The sequence below is a fragment of the Barbus barbus genome (assembly GCF_936440315.1).
Source record: "Barbus barbus genome assembly, chromosome: 2".
Lineage (NCBI taxonomy): Eukaryota > Metazoa > Chordata > Actinopteri > Cypriniformes > Cyprinidae > Barbus > Barbus barbus.
This window is the reverse complement of record NC_136730.1, coordinates 43,245,067-43,265,163: the sequence shown is the minus strand read 5'-3', so window position 1 is coordinate 43,265,163 and position 20,097 is coordinate 43,245,067. Positions and strand designations below refer to the sequence as shown.

Below are 20,097 nucleotides of genomic sequence, written 5' to 3'. Positions count from 1 at the left end.
CTTTTATTTCAGAAAGATTGCACATATTTCAGGATTGCTGACTGAACAGTTGCTAATTTAATGTAGCTATAACAGTAATCATCTTCGAGGCTGTTTAACCAGCATCCACCGTTGTTGGGCGCCTTAATAAATAAATAAGTGCTGAGAGGAGAGACTGCTGATGTCAGGAGCTTCAGTGCTGCATTTACTGCTGCAGGGTGGAGGAAGATCTAGAGCTACACCAGCATCATGCAGACCGTCGTGATCATATCAGCGCTGCTTTTATGCCTGGCTCCTTTAGGGAACGCGGCGAAAAAGGTTTTTAAGTGTCCTTCCTCGTGTAGCTGCTCCAAGGAGTCAATTATCTGCGTCGGGTCTTCGTATGTCCCCCGACTCATTCCCAACGATGTCAGTTCACTGTAAGTCCACATACGCTTCTGTATTAGATCAGCTGGTAGGAGGAAATATAGCATTACAGCACGACCGCTGCTCATAATCAGTCATATTTCTATTGTGATGTATGTAACAGGGTCAGGCTTGTCATGAATGTCTCATATATGACTGGTGTTTTGCAGGAGTATTGTGAATGGGAGCTTCTCTGAGGTCAAGGAGGCGATGTTCTCACACATACCATCCTTACAATTACTGTAAGTGAAGTCCATCTAAGCAAATGTGTATGACATCATATTGATTCTGGTAAACTTTGCATTTGTTAGATTTTTTTAAGAATAACATCGCTCTGGGGTTTTTAAATATTTTGCTGAAGATCTGTCCCACTTCAACTGAAAAGAAAAACTGTCTAAATGTATAATTTTTTATTAAAGGTTGTTTTGATGCATTTACATTTACATTGTATTGCAAAAAAATATTTTTATATTTACCAAATTATGCAAAATCTACCAAAAACTGTCCAGTTTTGCACAGTTGGTCCTAAAACAGACTGCTTTCTGGATTAAATGAGCTGTTCGTCATATTAAACGAAACATGTTTTGTCTTTAGTTATTTAGCAGTGGAATCCAGTGTACTCCTCCTTTTTTCACTCGCCCCTCGAGCTATTTAAAAACTCAGGGCATATTTGCTGTAAACCTGATTATCTGTCCCATGTTACCTGAAAAGAAAAACTGTGCATTAAAAACATTTCATTTATATAATAGTGTTTTGATAAATTTGCATGGTATTGCAAAAAGAAAACGCCTACCAAATTATGCCAATTCTACCAAAAACTGCACAGAAGTGCTGGATAACCTCAAAAACAGACTGCTTTCTGGATTAAATTAGCTGTCTAATGTTAGATTCGAGAATATTTTGGCCTGTACAATAATGCATCCATTTGAGTAGGAATTTTAATTGGCATATTGAACAATTAATTAAACACATTTTGCTCCTCAGCTAAACAGTTGAAGGTGACGGATGACAAATAGAAAGACCTCTTTCACTTGCCCCCAGCTATTTAATAAGTCAGGGCACATTTGCTTCCAGATAGTGACAGTTTTCCACCCGTTCCCTTTTTTGACGCGGAGAACACAGTGACTCTGATGATTTTCCATGCTGTCATACGCAGGATGTCAGCGATTTGATACACTGACGTAGAGATATAGAGAAATATGTGCCTGTCCTGGCACTCATCGACAGTGACAGGGCACTTTTTATCTATGTGTATTGCACTGCAATGTAAACACAGTTATAATTACAATAACAATGATTTCTGGGACTGATTGTGGCTGTAAACTCTGACAGGTTGCTGAACTCCAATGCCCTCACTACAGTAAGGGATGATGCATTTTCTGGCCTTCCGCATCTGGAGTACCTGTAAGTCTTCTTTAATTGCTAATTTACTCTTTTAAAAAGGTATAATTTTATAAATGCATGGGTAATGTAGTCCTGTTGTTTAAAGAAACTAAGGTGTTTTAAATGAATAGTTCACCTAAAAATGAAAATCTGCAACTTTACTCATCCTCAGATCATCCGGGTTGTAGATGAGTTTGTTTCTTCATAGGAACAGATTTGGAGAATAGAGAGATTTGCATTCCATTTCTTGCTCACCAGTGGATGCTCTGCAGTGAATGGGTGCCGTCAGAATAAGAGTCCAAATAGCTGATAAAAACATCACAATAAGCCACACCACTCCAGTCCATCAGTTAACATCTTTTGAAGTGAAAAGCTACGTTTTTGTGAGTAACACATCCATTACATCCAATCAGGAGCGAAATATGCACAGATCAAGAACCGTTTACAAGCAAAAACAGTTGTTATTTTGGATTATGGATGGACTCATATTTTTGCCGGAAGCAACGACTTAAAGTTAAAACACCTTAATGATGGATTTGCAGCTTTTGGCTTCACAAGACGTTAACTGATGGACTGGAGTGGTGTGGATTATTGTGGTGTTTTTATCAGCTGTTTGGACTCTTATTCTGACGGCACCCATTCACTGCAGAGCATCCACTGCTGAACAAATGATAGAATGCTACATTTCTCCAAATCTGATGAAGAAACAAACTCATCTACATCGTGGCTGGTACATCTTTAAATAAAGTCTTTATGTAAGAGAAAAATAAAGCTGTGAGGTTTTTTACACATATTTAATAGAAATGAATGTGTTTCTTAGTAATTGTTTTAATAGTTGCTTCAGTTAATTATACTTATGTTTCCTTTTCATGTCCACTCATTTATTTACATTCTACTCTTAATTTTCTCTCCATTCTTTAGGTTTATAGAAAACAACAAGATTGAAACAACATCAAAATACTCTTTCAGAGGACTTCGGGATTTGACTCATCTGTACGTTACTTTTAATCATATTAAATGAACATACATCTGCCAATTATTTGTACTTTTCTCTAAAGTGTTGCTGTATTCCTCACAGGTCTTTGGCAAACAACAACATTAAAGCTTTGCCCAGAGATCTATTCATTGATCTGGACTCATTGATAGAGCTGTGAGTCTGAGTTGTGTAAATGCTTACTTAGCAATAACTGTATTATAGTATAGTGCATTGAATATGATATGATAAAATGTATTTTTAAGCCTACAGAAATGTACACTATATAATGAGATCAATGCTTATTGATGTTTTCATATATATTTCCTTGCAGAGACCTGAGGGGCAATGTTTTTGAGTGTGACTGCCGAGCGAAGTGGCTGATGATGTGGTTAAAGAGCACGAACTCCACCGTATCAGACGTCCTCTGCACCGGTCCTGAGGAGATGAAGGGCAAACGGCTCAATGACATGGCGAGCTTGCATAACGAATGCATCTCTACAGGTATGTGAATGAGCATGTGCATGCTTGGTAGTGTGTGTTTTCAGACGATAAAGCCAATTCAGTGGATTGTGTTTATTTATAACTATTTATCTGATTTTTCATACTATAAATCCAGTTCATGACATTAGCTATTTACCAGTACAATGAGATTCTTTGATAAAAATAAATCTTAAAGTCAACATGAAATGAATTCTATGTTTTCTAAATGCATGTTATCTTATTGTCTCATTTTGTCACTTATTGTCACATCTTATTGTGAACATTTAATCTGTGCATATGTTTAATTATTCTTTTTTTAATTCACCTTTTAATTTCATAACTGAATCTTCTAGTGAAATGACTTCTCTCTGGTGACGTATGCTGGACTTCTCCAATCATGTAGTCTGCTTAAATTCACTCCTGCAAGCTCACGCTCATCTGCCTCCAATTTTGAGTACAACATCTACATCTGAAAATCCAATCAAAAACCGATGCATAGAACCAAGTCTTGCCCTATATATTTTTTTATGTATGGAACTAAAAGGAAGAAAGGATCTGTTGTTATTCACTCTTAAAAAAATAAATGTTCAAATGGGGTTTTCGCTGGAATGCCATAGATAAACCATTTTTGGGCTCCTCAAAGAATCTTTCATTGAATAGTTCTTAAAAAGAAACATTTTTTATTAATGTGAAGAACATTTTAATATTCTAAAGAACCCTTTTCCACTACTAAGCACACTTTGTGGACTGGAAAAGTTCCATGCACGGTAAAAGTTCTTAATGGAACCATTGATGCCAATAGAGAACCTTTATTTTTAAGAGTCTAATTCCTTTTCATCGCAAATTTAAAGGCCGGGACACACCAAGCCGACGGTCAGCTGTTGGCGAGCATCTGTCAGTCTAGTTTTTGCAGTGTGTGTGCTCTCGTCAAGCTCACATCAGCAGGAGTATACCCATTTCAGCATGATGAATATGACGCATGTGTCGGCTGTAGTCTATTTGGTGTGTTCAAGTACAGGCGACAACACTTTTGGTTTTTGTACACACTAGTGCTTAGAAGTCAGTTTGGTGTGTCCTGGCCTTAAGAGACGATGGATTGGGATGTGTTTGTCCAACAGGTGCATATATCTGAGCATTTACAGCTTGGGAATATTTCATTGACATGCATCATGTCTTACAAAGAATACTCGCCTTGGGTATCTCTTTAGAGTTTTTCTGTAGCATATCAGTTGTGAGATTACTAAGATGCGATTTTACCATATGTTGTGCAGATTTCATTCCACTCCACTCGGTGTCTACGGAGTCTTTGTCTGTGGACACATTCTCCCACAAGAATGACGTGTACGTGGCCATCGCTGCTCCCAACATAGAGAGCTGCATGGTGCTCCAGTGGGATCACATCGAGATGAACTTCAGGAGTTACGACAACATCACAGGTACAGTCATGGTCAAGCCATCACATGAAGGATTGCGTATGGCCAAATCGATCTCATGCAGTGTGTTCTCTTTTAGGTCAGTCCATAGTTGGCTGCAAGTCTGTGATCATCCAGAACCAGGTGTTTGTCATCGTTGCTCAACTCTTTGGTGGTTCCCACATCTACAAGTTTGATGAAGACCAGAGCAAGTTCACAAAGTTCCAGGACATTGAGGTTTCCAAAATTTCCAAGCCGAATGACATCGAGTCCTTTCAGATCGGCAACGACTGGTTCTTCATCATCGCTGACAGCTCAAAGGCTGGACTTTCCACTCTCTACAAATGGAACGACAAGGGCTTCTACTCCTACCAGTCACTTCACGAATGGTTTCGTGATACCGATGCAGAGTTTGTGAATTTGGACGGTAAGGCCCATCTTATTTTAGCGAGCCGTTCCCAAGTACCAGTCATCTACCAGTGGAGCAGGAGCACTCAGAAGTTTGCCTTGCATGGAGAGATCCCAAACATGGAAGATGTAGTCGCTGTCAAGGCCTTCTGGATCAAGGAGGATCTTTATCTGGCCATGACCCGATACATCGGCGACTCCAAAGTCTTGCGTTGGACTGCTAAGGAGTTCTCCGAGGTTCAGGCCCTTCCTTCGAGAGGCTCCATGATCCTGCAGCCATTTTCCTTCAAAGAACGGTACTACCTGGCTCTGGGAAGCGACTACACCTTCTCGCAGGTCTATCAGTGGGATGCAGAGGAGAAGGTTTTTGAGCGTTTCAAGGAAGTCTACATCCAGGCTCCTCGTTCCTTCACTGTGGTCTCCACCGACCGGAGGGACTTCATATTTGCCTCCAGTTTTAAGGGCAGCACACAAATCCTTGAGCATATCATCATTGATCTGAGTCTTTGAGTGCTGTTGTGGACACAGTTGCAGTTAAGGCACGTCAGCAACCCTTCCTTTAAAAGTGGGACGTTTTTCTGGGAAGGCAATTAGTGGGTTTTAAGACGAGGGAGGTCTGGGAAGCATAATCAGGTTCACAGTAATAAGTATTACATCATGCATCTGTGTAGTTTTACAGATTCTGGGAGGGTTTAGACATTTTTAGTTGTACTGTATATTATTATTGTTATATATAACATTTCCTCAGCCCTGTTGAATCAGAGGATATTTCTGCCGAACGTACGGTGCATGGACTGCAGAAAAGAGTTGCACTTGTCACCTGTAACTACCTAAATCACTCTACATATCGAAATATACAGTAACTCTAAGAACCTTTCATAACTCTGTATGCAACAGCTGATACCGTGCATGATGTGGCTGCAACAACATTGAGAATAACAAATACAGTTTTAAGAGCAGGCATGCAGATCAAGTAGTGATACAGGTGACAAATGCAGTCCTATTATCTTTACCTCATTGTTTATTTAAATCATGTCTCTCTTTTGGTCAGTGGACTAAGTTGTAATGTCAAGTAATTAGTCAATTAAAATGAAACGCCTCTATCATATTTATAAGGACCTGTTCAGAATGAAAGAAATCCAAAAATATATTTCAGTTGTGTGGTCAATAGGCAGAAACGTGTGTGTTTTGTGAATGGAAAAAAATCATCTATGCTTCAATACAGGGAAATTGTCAAAAGCACAAACCTTTAAAACCATCATGCGTCTATTAATACAGAAAATGACTTGATCTAACTCATTACAACTTCAACAAAGTGGAAAACTGATTTTGGATAAATATTTTTTTTTCTGTGCAATGAATGTAAAAACTTTTTATTTTAAGTACTAGTGACAAATTGTTGAATGTCTGACTTATTTTGATAACAAGTGCGTTAAAATAAGAACCTAATTTCTATGTTTTGCTGTTTTGCAAGCTGGGATACAGAGAGAAGAACAACACAACCCCAAATAATGACTGCAGCCTGCAAAAGCATGATATTCAGCTATTAATATTTAAGTCTTATAAAAAATGAAATAACAACGTACTTGGTCGTATAGGCTAATGTCCTTATTCATACCAGTTTTAGCTTAATCTGATATGCAAAATATAATTTTAATTTTGTAAATCATTGTTTTTATTCTCATTCATTGAATGTTAGACATGTTTTTGAATAATAATGTAAATAAATGCTTATGAACACTGATTATCATTTGATTGCTGATACATAACACACCTGGTTTCCAACTGTTTTGAAAGAATGAAGAAATTAAGATGGTTAGCCACCTTGGAAAGGGGGTGATTTTAATATTATCAAAGTTACAGTGAATAACATTACAGGGTAAAGATAAATCGACTGGATTGGCCACATACATTCATTTTGCGTCAGTATAGTTCGCCTAGTATGCACAGTTTCAGTCTAGAAAAACAGATCCTCTAATACAATGCATCATAGACAACAAGTTAAAGAAACTTAACAAATTAATAAGAGGAAGAGATATTAATGGACTGTATTCTATAGTCTGGGAGGATGATGTTACTCCATTAACTGCAGCAGTTTTATGTAGAAATGAAGAAATCTGCTCTTATCTACTTAAAAAAGTCGGCTGATCCTAACAAACCCTCAACAAATGGAGGAACTCCTCTACATTATGCTGCATTTACAACTGATGTTCCACTGAGTATCGTGAAAAGATTACTTGCAGCAAAAGCTGACCCAAATGCACATCAATTACAAATTTTCACTCCATTGCAATGTGCTGTTGTTTTTGACCATGAAGACACTGTTAAAGCACTTATAAAGGCTGGAGCTTCACCTGAAAGGAATTATGGGAGACATCCAAAACTTGATAAAAAGTGGAGAGAATGATCTTTCATCTATCATCACAGGGTGAAGTGTATGAGAAAGTAGATCTATTTCTTTCTCTTTTTTGTGCTGTTCAAAGGAAACATCAGACAGAAGTTTATAGTCTATAATAAACATTTCTTTCAAGAGGATCCTTTCAATCATATAATTCTGTTTGAGGTGTATTTCGCTGTCAGTGGTCGAGATGCAGAGCAGTATCATCAGAGCGCCATCAAGTGGTTAAAAGATACAAAGAGTGCAGACAGATATATTGAGGGAGTCATCAAACGCTTCACAAAACTCCCTCAACAATGCTGGCCAGATGCACTGAACTGCTTAAATATTGCTTTGTGTGTCAGTGAAAACATCACCTCTCAGGTATTCAGTGATCTTGTGTCTATTCTAACAAAGAGACTTCAGAACTCTGGAAACACAAAAGGCAAAAAAAATCTATCTTCTGATACTAAAGATACTCAATGTCATGATGCAGAAGACTGAGCATAAATTGAGTTTTATTTATTCTTATTATAAGGTATGCAGTAGTCTATTGCCTCTCGCACGTCCTGATGATTCAAGTCTAACTGGAATGATGACTGTTTGCCAAAATAAATCACATCACTCCTAAACTTGTTGCATTGTTTGGATTGTCTTCAGTCCCAGAGACGACACTTATCAAAGCAGAGACAGAGATGAAGACATGAAAAAAAACAGCAAAAGTTGGATGATTTACTGAGAAATCCAGCAGGTTTAAGTGCAATGGATAGTTTATGTGAGGAGATGTGTGCAGCTCTATTGACAAGCAGGAAGAAGAAGAAGAAGAAGAAAATCCAGCAAGAGGTGGAATCACAAGAAGTTGAGCTTCTGGTTAAAGTGAAATTGTTTCCAGAAAATTTAGTAACATCCATTGAGGAATCAAATTCAAGTGTTCAGCCGTTCACACAACCTGATGAGAACTCAAGAAGGTGGCATCAAACGAGCCATCGTTGGAGGCCCAAGCTTGAGAAACTGACATTGATGCCAGCAGGACACATATACTGCCAGGTCTTATTCTCGTTCTTGATCCTGAATTTCTTATCGCTAATGGAAGTGATGGAACACAAGTTTATCTTGGATTGAGGGATGACGGCACTGAGGTGGCTGTGAAATGAATGATTAAGTCTAACTACTTTTCCTTATACTAAATGTGAATGTGCATTAATTCATCCCACTCGCAAAAAACAGATTTAGTATTCATCAAAATAAATTAAAATGCAAACTCAGAATATGATGCAAACCTGCAGTAATTAAATGTTAAACAACACCAATGTATCTAATCCCATTTTATTAACCAATGTCTTGTCACCTGTAACTACCTAAATCACTCTACATAATGATATATACAATAACTCTAAGAACCTTTCAAAACTCTGTATGCAACAGCTGATACCGTGCATGATGTGGCTGCAACAACATTGAGAATAAAAGATACAGTTTTAAGAGCAGGCATGCAGTTCAAATAGTGATACAGGTGACAAATGCAGTCTTATTATCTTTACCTCATTGTTTATTTAAATCATGTCTCTCTTTTGGTCAGTGGACTAAGTTGTAATGTCAAGTCAATTAAAATGAAACGCCTCTATCATATTTATAAGGACCTGTTCAGAGTTTAATGAATCTAAACTTACATTTCAGTGGTTTTAGGCAGAAATGTGTGTGTTTATGTGGTTGGGTGTAGTGAATTCATGAATGAAGCCTTTTGTGAATGGGAAAGATCATCTATTCTTCAATACAGGGAACTTGTTAAAAGCACAAATTATACGTCTATTAATACAGAAAGTGACTTGATCTTACACAACTAAAAAAAAAAAAATGGTAAACTGATTTTGGATAAATATTTTTGTTCTCTGCATTGAATGTAAAAAGCTTTTTATTTTAAGTACTACCCTGCTAAAAACAAAACAATAGAAGCCCAATAGAAACCATCACAGAAATTCCAATGGTTACCATTAAAATACCATTATAAACCAGCTTTTTCCAGTAAAACCATTACAAAATTCCTTTTTGTAGTGTGTTTTGGGCATTTTTCCAATAGGATTTAACATCCCACCAATAGAATCCATCACATACCAGTAGACACCATTATAGTTTCCATTAAAACCAATATAATTCCCATTAAATCCATTACATTTTCTATTGTGTTTTGGGCAGGGTTCTATTGTTTTTTTCAGCAGGGATAGAAATAAGAACCTCATTTCCTTACTGTTTTGCAAGCTGGGATACAGAGAGAAGAACACATCCCCAAATAAATGACTGCAGCCTGCAAACGCATGATATTCAGCTATTAATATTCAATACCATTAAATCTGATAAAAAATCAATAAATAACAGCCTACTTGATCATTTACCCCCGGTTTCACATTCAAGACTTAAGCCTAGTCCCAGACTAAAATGTAACCCCCCCCCCCCCCCCCCCCCCCCCCCCCCCGCACGGTTTGTGCAAAAACGAGGAAGTTATATCAAAGTCAAAGACTATAGAAATACACTTACCGTTTTATCGGATACCGGATAAGTATCGAGGTCTCAACGAAGCAGAAACCAATACGATAGACCTACCTCTACGAAAGGAAATTCGTATGGATAGTCTTGGAATAAAATAGGTAATTTTAACCATTTAACATGCTATTTGACAGCTGTCATTTTTTTAGCAATATCAATAGCCATCACCGATCATTGTCAGTCTTTAACAACTTTAAATTGAATCACAAAGTCACCCAAACCAGTTATATTAAATGTCACATTTACATATAATAAGCAGGCTGATATGGACTGCGTAGTTGTAGGAGGAAGTGTGTTTACACATGCATGAGAAAACTTTCTCTTTCTCTTCTAACGTTGTGGAATGCATTTTCATGGTAAAGAAACAATACAAATGAGTTTAAACACTTTAGATGTATACTTGAAGTGAGGACCTCTCGTTATGTGAGCAACCGCCACCGAATTTATCTGTTTTTAGAGATTGGTCCGCTCATCTCTGAGTTTCATATTTCTATAGTCTTTGGTTTCATTTCCATGAAGCAAAAGTTTTTCTCCACCGTTATAGGCCAACACATTTAGCACATTTTTACTTTTTGCACTCGTGTATTTTTTTATATATATATACAAATAATACCAAAAGTATAAATGTAAGAATTGGTTACTGAAAAAAAAAATACATATATATATATATAAAAAAAAACACTGCAGTAGCTACTGTACACTGTGTTAAGTTCAAGGGGTTAAACTGGGCCATAACGTTTGATCCAAAATTTATTTATGCTCAGCTCAACATGTTCAGAATGGTTGGATCTTCAGTATGTTGGGGATTGCTCTGCTGTTTTTAACTTGCATTTGGACAAACAACAAAAGTGAATGCAGCAAATTGAACTGAAAAGTATGTGCTAGTGCTAGTCAAAATGTGTAACTAAAGTTGTAATAGTCTGTAAAACATGAAACAATAAAGAATATTTTTAACAACTGTAAAAAATACACTTAAGTTATTAGCCCCTTAAATATATATACTCATATTATTTTAAGGAGCTCAGGAGAAATCCTTATAGTTGGAATGGTTTATTTCGTAAATGTTTAAAAATAGTTTAAATTCAAAACATTTAATTGACAATATCAGCTATATGCCATTTTAGAAAGATGAAATAAATATAGAAAAAAATCAAATGTACTGAAATTAATACATATGATACAGAATTTAAAGATTTCAACTAAAAAAAAACTCTATAAAGATTAATACTGTCTATTAACAATATAAAGAACTAAGAAAATAAGTAATAATGCCTTACTCAGTGCCTGAATTACATGTCTCTACAGATTACTGAGTATTTGAAGATCCATGGAATTGCTGATGCCATTTGCAGTTCCAGTAGGAGCTAGAAAAACAAATCTTCTAATACAATGCATCATAGACAACAAGTTAAAGAAACTTCACAAATTAATAGGCGGAAGAGATGTTAATAGACTGTACTCTTTTGAGGTCTGGAATGATGATGTAACTCTGTTAACTGCAGCAGTTATATGCAGAAATGAAGAAATCTGCTCTTATCTTCTTAAAAAGTCGGCTGATCCTAACAAACCCTCAACAAAAGGATGGACTCCTCTACATTATGCTGCATTTACAACTGATGTTCCACTGAGTATCGTGAAAAGATTGCTTGCAGCAAACGCTAACCCAGATGGAAATGAATTAGATATTTTTACTCCATTGCAGTATGCTGTTTATCGTGACCGTGAAGACATTGTGAAAGCACTTATAGAGGCTGCAGCTTTACCTGAAAGGAACTATGGGAGACATCCAGAGCTTGATAAAAAAGTGGAGAGAATGATTCATCAATTATCTAAACAGGGTGACGTGTTTGAGAAAGTACATCTATGTTTCTCTGTTTCTTGTGCTGTACCAATACAAAAACAGATAGATGTTTATAGAGACTTTAAGGAACATTTCTTTCAGGAGCATCCCTTCATTCATACAATTCTGTTTGAGCTCTACTATGGCGTCACTGGTCGAGATGCAGATCAGTATCATCAGAGCGCCATCAAGTGGTTAAAAGATACAAAGAGCTCAAACAGATATATTGAGGGAGTCATCAAACGCTTCCCAAGAATCGCTCAGAAACACCGGCCAGTTGCACTGAACAGCTTGTATGTTGCTTTGTGTGTCAGTGAAAGTGTTTCTCCTCAGGTATTCAGTGATCTTGTGTCAATTCTAACAAACAGTCTTCAGCACTTTGGAAACACAAAAGATGAAACAGTCATTAGTTTGATACTCAAAATACTCAATGTCATGATGCAGAAGACATCTGAGCAGAAACTGAGCATTTCTCCTGGCAATCATTCTCTTATGTTACGCAGGTTTTGCAAAAGTCTGTTGCCTCTCACACGTGCAAATTATTCAAGACTAATTGGAATGATGACCTATGGACTGTTTGCTTGTATACATGACTTTGCTCCTGAACTTGTAGCAGTGTGTGGATTGTCACCCATCCCAGAGATGATACTTATCAAAGCAGAGACAGAGATGGATGAAGTCATGAAAAAAAAGCTGCAAAAGTTGGACGAATCACTGAGAGATCCATCAGGTTCGAGTGCAGTGGATAGTTTATGTGAGGAGACAGCAGCTCTAGCAACAAGCAAGAAGAAGAAAAAAATCCAGCAAGAGGTGGGACCACCACAAGACGTTGAGCTTCAAAATAAAGAGGAATCATATCCAGATGCTTTAGTGACATCCACTGAGGAATCAAATTCAAGTGTGCAGCTGCTCACACGACCTGATGAGAGCCCAAATATCTCAAGAAGATGGCTTCAAACCAGTCTTCATTGGAGGTCTAAGCTTGAGCAGCTAGCTAACATTGATGCTAGCAGAACATACAGACTGCCAGGTCTTACTCTTGTTATTGATCCTGAATTTCTGATCGCTAATGGAAGTGATGGAACTCAAGTTTTCCTTGGTTTGAAGGATGACGGCACTGAGGTGGCTGTAAAACGAATGAACAGGTTTAATTACCAAGTTCTCAGAAACGAGGAGGAATTTCTACGGCTTCCACAGCTTGACAGTCCCTGCATTGTGAGATATGTGGACTTCGCTGAAGATGACAATTTCGGATACCTTGTTCTTCAGCTGTGTGAGTACACACTGGAGGAATATATCCAAGATCATTTACCGGACGACAGCGCTAAGAGATCTTTGGTTCTGAAGAAGCTGGTGAAGGAAGTTCTCTGCAGCTTACAGGTTTTACACGATGAGAAGACCAAAGTCCTCCATCGAGACATCAAACCCCAGAATGTCCTGATTGGTAGGAGTTAAACTTATGTGAAATGAATTAGAATTTTTTTTCTTTAAATTACTTTAAATTTGAATTTTCTGTTTGTTTTAGACATAAATGAAAAAGCTAGACTGGCTGATTTTGGCATAAGTCGGAGATTAAAACAGGGCGAAACCACTTTACGAACAAGCATTGCTGGAACTAGATGCTGGAAGGCAAAAGAGACCATAAATGAGAAGTTCAACACTGGATACAAGAGGAGCTCCGACATTCAGGTGGGTTTTCAATAGGGGTGGCACGGTACACAGATGTCACGGTTCGGTACGTACCTCGGTTCGGGGGTCACGGTTCGATACAATTTCGGTACAACAGGGAAAAAAAAAAGACATCTACTTTGCTCAGTTTCTTTTATTTTGATGTGAAAATGCTAAATATTATTACATGTTATATATATAAAATCTGTTTTGTTTTCATTGTGAGTGTACACAAATAAAAGCAGACCTTTAACTACAAGCAACAGCACAAATAAAAATACAATAGAGTAAAGATACAAATAAAATAATCAGTGATTTTCAGGGGGTTTTTTAGGTAACGTTACAGAAATTGAAGTATGATTAAAGTAATCAAAGGTAAAACAGCATTGCATATTTGACTGTATAAATTAAAGATTACTCTTTATTAAAGTTACAAAAGCGATTCAATCAAGAGCAGTGAGTGATTTCTTTGTTGTTGCTGTTTATTTAATATTAACTGTCGCTTTAAGAGAAAGCACTGATACTGTACGCCCAGCCGGCTATGTCTGCTATAGGATACTTACCAAGACGGGCATTTTGACAGAATTTTGTGTGAATTTATCCATTAAAACACAATACTTCAGAGAGAGCTTCATATTTGCGCGCGTTCTGAGGCGCAGGTTTGTGCGCTTCTGATGAACGCACGCACAAATCTTCTCACTGCGCGCGCGAGCTCGCGTCCTCTGGCTCTTAAATATTTGAGCTGGCAAAGCTTACATGACTTTAGTGTTTAGTCTAAACACCGATATCAACGTGTGCTGTTCAGGTCTCACCTGTGCGCGCGCTATCAGCACCGGGTGATGACGGAATAAATGCTCATATTCCAGCATACGCACTCGCATTGAACAAGAGTGAATGATATGTCCACTTATTTTTTTTCTTTTCTTTCTCATCACTGTTGTTATAATGTACTGGGAAGCCAGAATGCGCATCCATTAACAGAAACATACATTAGCCGAACCCTATTTGTTTTACGTGTTATTTATAACAAACCACATGCGTTGTCAGAATTCAGTTGAACCGCGGTCCTAGCGCGTGCCGAACCGTGTGTGGAGAACCGTGCGGTTCGGTTTTTTTTCCGCGAACCGTGCCACCCCTAGTTTTCAATATTAACCAATTAACTCAAAAGTTTACTCAGTGGAAATTCTGAGCTCATGGTAACACTGTAACCTGTTTGAAGGTCTCTGGGATGTTAGTCTACTACATTCTCTCTGGAGGACACCATCCATTTGGTGAAGATGTGGATTGTGAGTACAACATTTCACGAGGAAGATACTCACTGGAGCATCTGGATGATGATGTAGCGAAGGATCTTGTCGAGTGGATGATTAATGAAAATCCAAACGAGAGACCAACTGTGGAGCAAACCCTCGAACACCCCTTCTTCTGGACTGATGAACGGTATAATATATGATCTTGATTGCATCTGACAGGTGAAATACAGCACAAAACTTAAATGAATAGGGTAGGATGTTTTCAAGTACAATTCATTTGTATACAGTTTTTGACACTACAGAATAGATGATATGACTGATCATAGAATGTTTCTGAAATCCTCTCAGGAGAGTGCGGTATCTGAAAATATTAGGAAATGAGAAAGAGGCTGAAAACTGTCGTAATGCAGATGAGGACCTCCTTAATACCATTGGAAAATACACAGAGGGGAAAAGCTTTTCTGAATGGAAGACTAAAGTAAGTCATTTTAAAGGCATAGTTCACCCAAAAATGAAAACTCTGTCATTAATTACTCACCCTGATGTCGTCCCAAACCGTAAGACCTTCGTTCATCTTCGAAATACAAATTAAGATATTTTTGATGAAATCTGAGAGCTTTCTGACCTTCAATAGACAGCTATGTAATTACCACAATCAAGGCTCAGAAACGTAGCAAAATCAGGGGTTCAACAGTAATTTTACAAAGCTACAAGAATAAATTTTGAGCTACAAGAATACAAGTATGCGTCGTTTACATGAAGCGGAAGCAAGCGCATGCGTCGTGATACTCTCCACAATGACGGCTCACCGCTGCAGATGGGATCAGGAGGAGAAGAATTGTTGAATAAAGTCGTTATTTTTGTTATTCTCATAGCTTCGTAAAATTACGGTTGAACCCCTGATTTTACCGATGTCCTTGCTATGTTTCTGGGCCTGGGAACATTGTAATTGTGTTGCTGTCTATGAAGGGTCTGAGAGCTCTCGGATTTCATCAAAGATATCTTAATTTGTGTTCCGAAGATGAACGAAGGTCTTTCAGGTTTGGAACAACATGAGGGTGAGTAAATAATGTAAATAATTCAATAACAGCTGTTATTACCTATATTATGCCATATAATTGACCTTGCTTTTACTGTTGAAGTTTAATTGAAAGCTTAAATCTTTAAAGCTGCAGTCCGCAAGTTTTGCCTCTTTGTCGCCATCTCTGTTTGAAAACCTGGAATTGCAATTACTTGTGGAATTATCTTCCATGCCTGGGGTTGTGAGTTGGCAAGGCTCCAGCGCGGATTAATCTAATGTTTTGAGGTGAATGTGTTGCTGTCAGTCCCAGCACCGGTGTGGATGTTTACTGTACTTCGCAATCACAGATTCTAGCCTGTCTTGGAATAGATGACCCAAATAAGAATTTTCACCGTATATCGTCATCTGAACAATTAAGTAACAAGTCTGCCACGTTTGTTCTGACCAACTGAGGAAAAAGCATAACAATAAATCACGCTACCAATGGTGATTAAATCTAAGGATCGATTAGCTCATATCACATCAAACCGTGCAAATTATTATTATTGTTATACTTTATTCTCAAATTATTCATGTTAACATCAGCATTGCTTGACTATGAGTATAGTGTGCATTATCGTTTAGATTTCAATTTATGGCTAATCTAATTGTCATGCAATTCGAATTTCATATTAAGAAATTCTTTTAACCCAAAAAGCAAACTATGCTCCCTTCGAACTGGTTTTCTTTCAAATACAAATCTTGTGTAATCCCAGGCTATCTGTAATCAGAAGCACATTTAAAACTGGAATATAATTTAATTTAATTCACATTTGTTTCATAAACACACAATCCTTTTTGGATTACAATCCGCCATCAACATGATACATTTAATTATTCTAGCTGCTGTGAGAAAAGGCTATAAATGATATGCAGAATCCTTACGTGCAATAGCTGAGTAACCGGGACAACTTCTTTATGTTTACAGACATGACGTAATGACGCAGTGCCATGCTCGAATTTCCCGCGAAAACCTACCCGTACCACTCAAATTAGAAAACATTATTATATAAGCTAACTGTTGTGAATCGGGCTAAAGTAAGATAATAGTTTTGAACACTGGCTGGTTATGTACTTGCTCAAATATTGATTTCCGATCTTTTTTAACCAAAAAAAGTTACGGACTGCAGCTTTAATTAGTATTGTGTGAATTCATCGTTCAGTGTCAAAATATTGTTTTCCCAGTTGCCGTCTGAGCTTGTCCAGGAACTGGATGGTAAGAAGAAAGCCTATCCAGAGAATACACTGGGCCTGCTGCGATTTATACGCAACCTACACGAGCATTAGTGAGTTACAGGAATAACTGATAATGGATTGTTGAATCGTAGAAAAATGTTGCATAGCAAATCCTGAGCTGGTAATGTGTTGACAATGCAAGATGGAGTATAAATATACAGGGATGGAAACGCATCATGAGTGAAAAAGGTGACACGCATGGAATTACCATCATATCCAGTAGATGGCAGCAGAGGATCACTCAGTAGCTCAGTTGCCATTTCCATTCCTAGTTTGCAGGCCTTTATTTTGAATTTATTATAAAATATTGGTTATAACAAATCTTAGTAGTGTACTGTACAGAAGTAGTATAGCAAGTATAATTAAATAATAATGCATTAAATATTTTGAAGTATTTTTAGATGTATTTTAAAACATTTTTTTAAACATTGCCTTAAAAAGGACACATCAAAAAGAGTGTTTTAGCTGTAGAAGCTGCTAAATATATTCAGCCATTCAGTAGTTTAGTTACTCTGCATCACTAAATGTACAGGTCTATTTTTGACATCATTTGTCAGATAGATTGTTCCGACCACTTATCACTGTGAATCATAGTAATGACTGACGGAACAATTTAGTGGATTCACTCATGTAATTTTTTACACTCACGTTTGTCACTCTTGAAACAGTATACGTGGACGTTCGGTCCTCTTAGACAAACAAAACATTTCTTCAAATTATCAATGGATTATGTAGAGATTCTAGAGAAACAGAGCAATGCTCTTATAGCGCAACTGACCGAGGTTACTCACATGAAAACCCCTGATAAATCAATGACTTTCTTATTTATATAAATCTTATTTACGCCGTGTATACGTTTTGTCTCTTTCTGATTATATTACATTTACATTTATTCATTTAGCAGACGCTTTTATCCAAAGCGACTTACATTGCATTCAAGTTACAGTTTTTACATTTTATCAGCTCTTGCTTTCCCTGGGAATCAAACCCATGACCTTGGCGCCATGCTCTACTATTTGAGCTACAGGAAAGCCTATATTAGCAGCCATATCACCCTGTAGCCCAAAACTGGTTGCCCACTGAAGCTAAGCAGGGTTGAGCCTGGTTAGTACCTGGATGGGAGACCTCCTGGGAAAAAGAGGTGTTAGTGAGGCCAGCAGGGGGTGCTCACTCTGTGGTCTGTGTGGGTCCTAACACCCCAGTATAGTGATGGGGACACTATACTGTAAAAAGCACTATCTTTGGAATGAGACGTTAAACCGAGGTCCTGTCTCTCTGTGGTCATTAAAAATACCAGGATGTCCTTCGAAAAAGAGTAGGGTGTAACCCCGGTATCCTGGCCAAATTCGCCCATTGGCCTCTGACCATCATGGCCTCCTAATGATCCCCATTCACTGATTGGCTTCATCACTCTGTCTCCTCTCCACCAGTAAGCTGGTGTGTGGTGGATGTTCTGGCACACTATGGCTGCCGTCGCATCATCCAGGTGGATGCTGCACACTGGTGGTGGTTGAGGAGATTCTCCCTTTCTATGAGTACCCAGAAAATCGCTTTATAAAATGTAACAAATTAAATTAGGTTAATCTGCAAGCGTCTCTGTAAATTTACGAAAACAAAAAAATGAGTTTAGAGGGGATTCTTCTGATTAACCTACAGAAAACACATCTGACGGCCCATTGAGATGCCAGGTGATTGGCTACAATACTTAACGCTGAAAACATGTAAATAAACGTGGTTTTGTCATTTGAAACCAGAGCGTGCACGCAAAAACACACAGGAGCATTTAAAAGTGGTTGACTACAAGCGGGTACAGATATGAATTGGTACTAATGGTACTGTAAAAAGACCCCACCACCACCAAAAACACTTTCTCATTGGATCTACACAAATCTTGGTGACCTATTTTGATCTCAAAAAGGTGCGTTTTCACCAAAAGGTGAGGAGTTTGCATCTATGAAATATAGTAATAACTGATCAAATACGATCAACAGTCAGAAGGAGAGAAGTATTGTAGAATTGGATGAGACATGAGTTTCAAACTCGTTCAGTTTTAAGTCTTCATTGCACAATAATTGTGTGTCGTTCTCTCCACAGTAAAGCTGATGCTGTGAAAATCAACCTGATGGCTTTATTCCCTGATCTCTTTGGGAGCGTGTACAAGTTTGCCAAAGAAAGAGGATGGAACTCCAGAGAAAGTGTCATTATGGACATCAACTCGGCATCATGAACATAAATCTGAGATAAAATCCCATTTTGCAGTCAATAACAAGGTTTTAACCTATTTTTAGATTTTAATCATTGGAAGGACTATTGATTTAATGTTTAATGTTGGGATTTCATGGATTCTAATTAATTGCATAAATGTTTGTTTGTTTATCATTGAACACTTTATCCAATCTGTTAGTCGTAGGACGTACTGTCTTTTTTTAACGTGTGCATTGCTTCATTGTAAAAAAAAATGCTGCTGCAGTTAGTTATAACAACTTCAAATTTGTTGAGATAAATAATGTCTAACTTAAAGTTAACTAAACATAATTCAAGCATGAAAACGTATTTTTCTCTTGAAACAACACATTATAACTTATTCTATTGTTTAATTTTAGCTTGTGATAACTAATCGCAGCAATCATTATTTACAGTGTTCAAGAAAGCAACCATACTTTTATTTTCTTTATTCTTATTCATTTATGATCATTTATAATTTAATTATTACATTAAATCATGTAATCATTTATAATAATTTTTTTAACTCGTTTTATTGATTTATTCATTGAACATTCATTTTATATTATTATTTAGCCATTACATAATTATGTTGTGTACTGTTGTCTTTGCAAGCAAGTTATAGAGATATGTATAAAACAATATGTATAAAATCTCCATTTCAAGAGATGGTGTTGTGAAGCAGTACGTTTCCATTGCTTGTGGTGTAATAAAAATGGTTGGATTTGTGCTGGTCAGTTTGGCTGAGCACTGAAACACAATTAATATTATTCAATAAACTCTCCTCCTTTCTTCCTCCATCTGTCTATTGGGCTGATAGAAGACTGATGATACAGTTTTCGGTACTAGACAAAAC

The 20,097-nt window shown here is 37.4% G+C and overlaps 2 protein-coding genes across 2 annotated transcripts; both read left to right on the top strand.

Moving 5' to 3' along the window:
• The first annotated feature begins 174 nt into the window (after positions 1–174).
• On the top strand, positions 175–6,784 carry lgi2a (leucine-rich repeat LGI family, member 2a). The gene is made up of 8 exons (XM_079431720.1): positions 175–398; positions 555–626; positions 1,717–1,788; positions 2,689–2,760; positions 2,846–2,917; positions 3,075–3,244; positions 4,495–4,659; positions 4,736–6,784. Exons 1-8 carry the CDS (start codon positions 229–231, stop codon positions 5,551–5,553), a joined length of 1,611 nt encoding a protein of 536 aa, XP_079287846.1. The 5' UTR covers positions 175–228; the 3' UTR covers positions 5,554–6,784.
• Positions 6,785–9,887: 3,103 nt separating this feature from the next.
• LOC306879030 (uncharacterized protein) lies at positions 9,888–20,039 on the top strand. The gene is made up of 7 exons (XM_079431705.1): positions 9,888–10,062; positions 11,267–13,245; positions 13,327–13,490; positions 14,689–14,909; positions 15,071–15,200; positions 16,968–17,068; positions 19,113–20,039. The coding sequence occupies exons 2-7, from the start codon at positions 11,289–11,291 to the stop codon at positions 19,243–19,245; spliced, it is 2,706 nt and encodes a 901-aa protein (XP_079287831.1). The 5' UTR covers positions 9,888–10,062; positions 11,267–11,288; the 3' UTR covers positions 19,246–20,039.
• Positions 20,040–20,097: the final 58 nt, after the last annotated feature.

Bases quoted from the DNA above. Each gene is read 5' to 3' on its own strand.
- lgi2a (XM_079431720.1), top strand. From the start codon at position 229: ATGCAGACCGTCGTGATCATATCAGCGCTGCTTTTATGCCTGGCTCCT. The intron at 2,761-2,845 runs GTACGTTACTTT...TATTCCTCACAG, and splicing joins CTTCGGGATTTGACTCATCT to GTCTTTGGCAAACAACAACA. The intron at 3,245-4,494 runs GTATGTGAATGA...TATGTTGTGCAG, and splicing joins TAACGAATGCATCTCTACAG to ATTTCATTCCACTCCACTCG.
- LOC306879030 (XM_079431705.1), top strand. From the start codon at position 11,289: ATGGAATTGCTGATGCCATTTGCAGTTCCAGTAGGAGCTAGAAAAACA. The intron at 14,910-15,070 runs GTATAATATATG...AAATCCTCTCAG, and splicing joins TTCTTCTGGACTGATGAACG to GAGAGTGCGGTATCTGAAAA. The intron at 15,201-16,967 runs GTAAGTCATTTT...TTGTTTTCCCAG, and splicing joins TTTCTGAATGGAAGACTAAA to TTGCCGTCTGAGCTTGTCCA.